The sequence below is a fragment of the Mus pahari genome, chromosome 12 (assembly GCF_900095145.1).
Source record: "Mus pahari chromosome 12, PAHARI_EIJ_v1.1, whole genome shotgun sequence".
Classification (NCBI taxonomy): domain Eukaryota; kingdom Metazoa; phylum Chordata; class Mammalia; order Rodentia; family Muridae; genus Mus; species Mus pahari.
Window position 1 is genome coordinate 87,130,646 of NC_034601.1, and position 7,825 is coordinate 87,138,470.

General features: G+C 48.8%; 1 protein-coding gene across 1 annotated transcript; it reads right to left on the reverse strand.

Annotated features, from left to right (window-relative positions):
* Hmgn1 (high mobility group nucleosome binding domain 1) lies at positions 1-5,523 on the reverse strand. The gene is made up of 6 exons (XM_029544632.1): positions 5,384-5,523; positions 5,227-5,256; positions 5,108-5,137; positions 4,950-5,000; positions 2,412-2,543; positions 1-52 (listed from the first exon to the last, which is right to left on the reverse strand). Exons 1-6 carry the CDS (start codon positions 5,396-5,398, stop codon positions 11-13), a joined length of 300 nt encoding a protein of 99 aa, XP_029400492.1. The 5' UTR covers positions 5,399-5,523; the 3' UTR covers positions 1-10.
* Positions 5,524-7,825: the final 2,302 nt, after the last annotated feature.

Consider the following 7,825-nt stretch of genomic DNA (forward strand, 5'->3'; position numbering starts at 1 on the left):
TGATGGATGCTTAGTCGGACTTAGCTTCTTTCTCTTCTTCAGAGGCTGGACTCTGCAAACCATAGAAAAGGCAAACATCAAGTACACTGTTACAGAACGGTGTGCTTCTATATCCCACCCCTTCTTCCGAGACAGGGTCTCTTTACAAAGCTCTGGCTGTCTTGCGAGTCACTATGTAGGCCAGGATGGTCCCCAATTCACAAAGATGTACCTTCCTCTACCCGGAAAGTGCAGGAATTAAAGTGTGTGCCACCATGCTTAGCCATCCTATTTCCTAATATGGTTGCTTTATTCGGATTCTGAACTTGCCAACACACCCACTCTTATAAGACCTGCAGTCAAGGTGGCAACTGCACACACACAGAGGGCAGTGTGAAGCCTTGGCCTCTCAGGCTGCCTCATTTCAAGCCTAGTACAGTCCAGCCGTATTGTCACTCATTTCAAAATGTCTGTGCTTCTTTTTGGTCATCTGCCCATTTACACTGGCCTTCCAGCTTTATCCAAGTGACACTGCAGTGTTGCTGTAATGTACCCAACAGAACAGAGCACATGTTGTGAGTTCATGTTAATGATATGCAAACATTAAATCTCCTTATACATACTCTAGGCACTGCTACAGAGAACACACAGTACACACAATGTTGATCAGCTGAAGTTTCTTTTTTTTTTCTTGAGACAGAGTTTCTCTGTGTAGCCCTGGCAGTCCTGGAACTCACTCTGTAGACTAGGCTGGCCTCCAACTCAGAAATCCTCCTGCCTCCCAAGTGCTGGGATTAAAGGCATGCGCCACCACTGCCTGGCTAATGAAAGTTTTCTTAATCTGCCAAGTGCAGTGGTTTAGGATTTTGGCAATCTTGTAGGAGAATCAACTATAATTTGGTTACTATGGTGAGATGGCATGCCTTCAGCTGCTGATTTTATCTGAGGTTTGCCACCTGCTGGAACTATAGACCACAGTGCCCAGCTCAATCTGTTATGATTGGGATTAGATCAGTAGTCTGAGTCCCAATCACTTAATATTGGACAGGCAATGTATAGCTGTGCCGGGCTGGCCTTTAATCCCAGCACTCAGGAGGCAGAGGAAGGCGGATTTCTGAGTTCAAGTAAAGTTGTTGGTTATAAATTTAATCTTCATCTAGTATGCAGAAAATCTCAAGTTTGATCTCTAGTAACACATTTTTCTGACTGAGAAGCAAGTTGTTGTCTTAAGAGTTCAAGGCTAGCTTGGGCTACAGAGCTAGTTCCAGGCCAACAGCAAGATCACACCAGAAACCTCTATAATACTGTTCAGGCTGGAGGACTAGCTTAGTGGGTAAAGCCGGCTGCCATACAGACAGGGTAACTAGAGTTCCTCAGTACCCAGATCCCAGGTGAGCTCCTACCACAATCCTACATAAAATGAAATCTGCCTTCCCTAGTTTAGCATATATGGCAACGGGTTAAGAAGAAAGAATGCTAGGCCTAACAAAAGCTAGCTGTTGCCAAGCATGGTGGTTCACACCTGGAGCCCCCACAGCTGGGAGGCTGAGGCAGGCAGGTCAGTTCAAGACTGTTTCAACCTTGTACTGCACTTTGAGTCTTTCTTTAAATTTTTATGTGCATTGGTGTTTGGCTCACATGTCTGTTTAAGGGTATCGATTCCCTGGAACTGGAAGTTACACAGTTGTGAGTGAGCTGCCATGTAGGTGCTGTGAATTGAACCATGGTCCTTTGCAAGAACAGCCAGTGCTCTTAACGTCTGAGCCAGCTAGCACCACACTTTTGAGTCTTTTTCTCGAAGTTCATAAAGACAGAAATCAGCCGGGCAGTGGTGGCACATGCCTTTAATCCCAGCATTTGGGAGGTAGAGGCAGGCAGAGCTTGAGGCCAGCCTGGGCTACAGAGCAAGTTCTAACTCAGCCAGGGCCTACATAGAGAAATCCTGTCTTGAAAACAAAAACCACAGAGATCACTGTAATTTTTCCGAACGAAGTTATCACAGCCCTAAACTATCAACTACTTTTCAGAAAAAACAAAACTGTTACTTTTGTCATAACTGGAATAACTCTAATATTAATTTATGCACCTAGCATATACAAACTATGATCCTAGCATGAGAGCAGCCTCAGAGATCACAGCAAGCTGACTATTGCAATGTAAGGCAGAGACCAGCTCACCTGTTCCCACAGCCTTACAAAGACTCGTGGGAAAACCTCTATGAGCTCTGTATCCTTTAGCAGATGAAACTGACATAGGTAAATCTCTTATTTACTCTCACTAATTTGTACAAGTTCAAATAAAACATAGTTCATTAATGTGCTACCTATTCATGGAGAACTGTAAAGTTCCCATAAAAATTTAATCTGCTACACCAAAGATCCAATTGAACATCTGTTGCTCAGACTCAGTGCCCGTCTGCGCACTCTTCTGACCTGGTTTTGCGTCTCTCCGTTTTCTGCAGGCAGATCTGTGGTTTGCTGGTCGGCCACGTCAGCCTGCTTGCCCTGCTTGCCCTTCGCGCCCCTCTTTCCTTTTATCTGCACTTTTTTGTCTGATGCTTTATCCTAAAACAAGAGAAGAGACATTTGGTAAACTCTGCGGATATCTTGACACCTCACACAGCCTCCGTATTAGACAACTTGAGATCCACCCCAACAAGGACACAATGTATGCTGAGGACTTCTAAATCTTGTCATTAGCTGGGATTAAACCTTAAGCCTGTGCTGCACTTCTCCACAGCTCCATCACCACACACCAGAGATTAATGCAAAGGCTTGCAACCCTACCGGTCCCCCAAATGCATGAATCATCTAGTTGCCACACAGCAGCCACTGTCCTGCCGAGACTTGTCCCCACACATGGAAGGCCATTTGCCTTCATGCCCCTTCCTGTAAGTCATGCATCTGCCACACTTCCTTCCTTGCTTGATAACTACAAAAATCAATTTTTGAGTCTTCATTTGTGTGCTTGAAGAATCTGTAAGGCATAGATATTATTATCATGAGGCCATTAACTTGAACATCAAGCCTATGACCTGAGTTCTCCACATGAAAGGGAGAGTGAAAAGCTCTGACCACCACAGGTTGTAGCATAAAAGCACCCCAATAAACAAAGGTAATAAAAGCCACACCCCCTATGGGCACTGGTGATTTTCATGCCTTAAAGCAAATACAGTATAACAATGTGTGTGTGTCTAGCACCTTATAGTAGAATGGCTATTTATCCACTATTGCTAGGTACCCACTTGAGTACAGCAAAAAAGCGTAAAATGCCTGAGGCCTGTGTGATGGTGCACTTTTTTTTTTTTTTAAAGATTTATTTATTAATGTAAGTACACTGTAGCTGTCTTCAGACACTCCAGAAAAGGGCGTCAGATCTTGTTACACCGATGGTTATGAGCCACCATGTGGTTGCTGGGATTTGAACTCCGGACCTTCAGAAGCAGTCAGGTGCTCTTACCCACTGAGCCATCTCACCAGCCCGATGGTGCACTTTTAATCCCAGCACCAATGCTAAAGAGGCAAGCAAAACTCTCTGAGCTCGAGGCTAGTTAGGGCCACACATGAAAGCCCACCTTCCCAAATATGTATATGTTAGGATACCTATAAGCTATACGTATGATTAAGTCTTTGAAATATTTTCTTCTAAAGAGTGACACAAGCGTATACTACTAGTTGGGTAATTAAAGAAACTAGGCGCCGGTAGCGCATACCTTTAATGCCAGCACTCGGGAGGCAGAAACAGGAGGATTTCTGAGTTCGAGGCCAGCCTGGTCTACAAAGTGAGTTCCAGGACAGCCAGGGCTACACAGAGAATCCCTGTCTCCAAAAAAACCAAAAGAAACTAGGCATAAAAGTTTAGTGGAAATATAAAAATGAAGCCCTTCTCCCAAGTTTTTCTTTGGGAAAGCCAAAGCAAATCTGCTCCTTAAGCATGGTGGCCAGGTGTCAAGATGCATGCATGCCACTCCATGCTCATTAGGTAAGAGGGGCTGGAAGGCAGGCAAAAGGAAAGACAAACACTTACCTACTCATCCCCCAAAAGAAAATGATTACATTGCCGCAGCAAACCTACTTAGGCCAAGCCTAAATTGCTCTTATCTAAAACTTTATAAGCAGCTCAAAATATAAACAAAAACAAGAGGGAAATAGGTATGAATGCCCAAGTTCATACAGAGAGGAGACGGGGACAGAATGTACACTCCTCAGACCCTCAGGCACAGTCCATGCTGCTCTGCTCTCGCCGAGAAGCCCAGGCCACATGACCACCATTTCTTGAAGCTGTATTTGAAAAGATCACACACTAGGCCTTGAGAGAGAGATGGTTCCCTGGCTAAGAGCTCTCCCAGAGGATCCATGTTCAATTCCCAGCACTCACTTGGCGGCTCCAAACTGTTAACTCTAAGTCATCTTTTGGCCTCCAAAATGCACCTACATACAGGCAAAATACCCACAAACATTTAAAGTAAGAAACCAACTAACTATCGGGAAAACAGTTCAATTTTTACTCTGCTCCATAAAACATCCTGGGCGGGGGAACTTTACTTTTAAACAATGTGCATACTTATAAGTCTGTGCATGCTCGGGCTGTGCCTGCAGAAGCCAGAAGAGGTTATCAGATCCTCTTATCCCTTGGAGCTGTCACTCAAGAGACTCAGGTCCCTCTGTAAGAGCATTGTGCATTCTTAACCAGTGAGTCATCTTCGGCTCATAAAGGCTTTTTAGTTGTGTTTTGCATGTATGTTATGTGCACCCTGTGCCTGCTGCTGGAAATTAGAAAAGGGTTAATCCTCTGGGAACTGGAGCTGTCCTGTGGGTGCTGGGAACTGAATTCAGGTCGTCTGCAATTGCAAAGCCACATTGCTGCGGATGAACGAACGTACTACATGCCGCCCCCACCCACCTTCCAGAAACCTCCTAGACACTTAGAACCTCAACTAAGGCCGGTCTGGACACCCTTTCGAAACCTACCTTTCCCGCGGCCTTTTTCGGCTTCGCGTCCACCTTGGCAGGGGCGGGCTTCTAGCAAAAGATAAATTAGTAAAAGAAAGGGGTGTGAGGGAGGCGCTGAGCGGGCGAGCTGGGCCCGGCCCCGCTCGCTCCCGCCCCGGCCCGAGCGCGGTACTTACGGCCGACAGCCTCGCGGAGCGGCGCTTGGGCTGCGGAGAGAAAGACGGGGTGAGCAGCGCGGTGAGCGGCACCCCCCGCCCGCCCCGATCCGCCCGGCCCACCCGAGGCCCGCACTCACCTCCGCCTTCGCCGCTCCATCCGCGCTAACCTGCGGGAGAAAGCACAGCGGAGAACAATGCGGCCGCGTGACGTCAGGCCCAGCCACCCGCACCCCCGAAGGTTCCAGAGCCCCTCAGACCCGAACCCCGCGGGCGCCGCCGCCCCGCCGCGCTCACCTTCCTCTTGGGCATCGTGGAGGCGCGGGGTGGGAGACGCGTGCGTCGCCGGATCCGTCACCGAGGAGCCGCACTGCCCAGCCGCCAGACGAACTGCTGCGACCCGTCGCGGGGGCGGTGGGAGAACCGGATGGAACCGGATTGGAGCCCGCCCCCTCTACCCCGCGCCTCCCCGCCAGCCGGGCCGCCCCCAGCCTCCATTGGCTGTCTAGGCCCACCGCGCACGCCAGCGCCCCAGCCCTTGCCCCCGAATAGGCGCAGCGAGCTGTCACTCCGCCGCATCGCCCCGCCCCCTGGCCCCCACCCCGCGGGCGCGACCCCGGCCGAGGGGCGGGCCGGAGCCGCCCGACCCCGCTAGGTAGTTTGTTTGAAGCCGACAGCAAAAGTGCGGTCTGCGCGCCGATAAGTGGGGGCGTGTCACGTGGCCGCAGCATCGCTTTCCCACAATGCTCCCGACTCCAGGCGCCCGCCCGCAGAGTCCACTCGCAGACCCCTCGGGTTCGGGAATGCCTAGGCGTGATTTGCCATTCGCCCGGGAGGGCACAGGCGCGGTCGGGAGTGCGCAGGCGCGCGCGGGCCAGTCGCGCAGACTCAGGCTGTCCTACGCGCCTTTAATACCCTATTTTTAGGTAACTTGGTCTCTCTTAGGGCTTGCAGTTGTCCGGATCCAGGGCTTGAGCTCCTGCCCTTCCCTCTGCATCGACTCCCATCCTGTCTTCAAGTGTGTGCAGGAATCACATCGGCCCCTTCTAGACCCAGTGCTTCGCGCAGCGGTGTCGGGCTTAGCTCCGACTTCCAGATTGCACCTTTTGTTTATGGAAAGCAGTTAATACTGCGTACACCGCGAGATTGCAGATAGCGGGCTGGGTACAAGAGTCCCACCTGCAACCGTATGACTGCTGCTCAATTGTAAGAATTACAATGTATGTCTTTGCCTACCATAAAACTTGCACTTAGCACAGGGAGTTCGAATCTTTTATCCCTTGCACCGTTTAGGATTTTTAGACAAACGTTTTAATCCCCCTACCCAGAAAACCCTTGTTTTCCCAAAGGCCCACTGCTCTATTCCAGGGATTAGATGGTTTGGAGCAGTGACTCTTTGTCGTTGGAGCCGCGACCCCGTTCCCTTCATCTCCTATGGCCCCCATCCTTTCATGCTTGCTGGACTGAATGAAGGCTGTGAGGTCCTACCCCAACTAGTGGGGGAAAGACATTGACACCACTGGAGTTAAAATAAAACCAAATGCACTTCCTGTCCTTGGGTGTTTTAATCTTCTGATTGTACCCTCTTAAAAATAGTTTGCGCCGGGCGTGGTGGCCTTTAAGCCCAGCACTCGGGAGGAAGAGGCAGGCGGATTTCTGAGTTCGAGGCCAGCCTGGTCTACAAAGTGAGTTCCAGGACAGCCAGGGCCACACAGAGAAACCCTGTCTCAAAAAACCAAAATGAGGGCTGGTGAGATGGCTCAGTGGGTAAGAGCATCCAACTGCTCTTCCAAAGGTCCGGAGTTCAAATCCCANGTGGCTCATAACCATCTGTAACAAGATCTGACACCCTCTTCTGGAGTGTCTAAAGACAGCTACAGTGTACTTACATATAATAAATAAATAAATAAATCTTAAAAAAAAAAAACCAAAATGAAAAAAATTTAAAAAGATACATAAATAATAATAATAATAAAGTTTGCTCTTACGGGAAACCTACCAGAGATGACCACTCAGATACAGTTTATAGCCAATTGGAAGTCTTTATTTCTCAGGATAGCCAGGGCCACATAGAGAAACCGTATCTCAAATGACAAAGTCTATTCCAGTGGCTGGTACTGTACTCAGGTATTCAGGGCTTAAGTGTAGCCCGGAGCATTTAGACCAAGGGGCTTTTAGAAGCAAAAGCTACATCCTGTTGTTTCCCTCTGCAGCTGCAGGGGAGGTTTGCAGAAGCAAGCAGTTAAAGAGCAGCTAAGGTAAGTTAGCTGGGGGAACCTTGGCCTCTGGTCCTGGAGTAGCGTTGGGCAGTTTTCCACAGGATTCTCCATTAAGAAGATCAAATTCTAGTTAAACCTGACATGATCTGAGCAAGAATACAAGATGGAGGAAGCTCTGCCCTGTCCTGCCTTGTCACACTCACATGTAAGATGGGGGAACCCCTGTCCTGTCCTGCATTGTCACACTCACTTGTAAGATGGAGGAACTTCTGCACTGTCTTTTTTTTTTTTTTTTTTTTTTTTCTTCAAGTCAGGGTTTCTCTGTATAGCCCTGGCTGTCCTGGAACTCACTCTGTAGACCAGGCTGAGTGCTGGGATTAAAGGCGTGTGCCACCATGCCCGGCTTGCACTGTTTTGCTAAGGACCAGGAACTTAACTGAACTTATTCTCTGTTTGATACTGGCTAAGCGGTTAAGGATGTGTGGTCTCAGCATTAGCTCAGTAGAAGCAATGGTCTGGC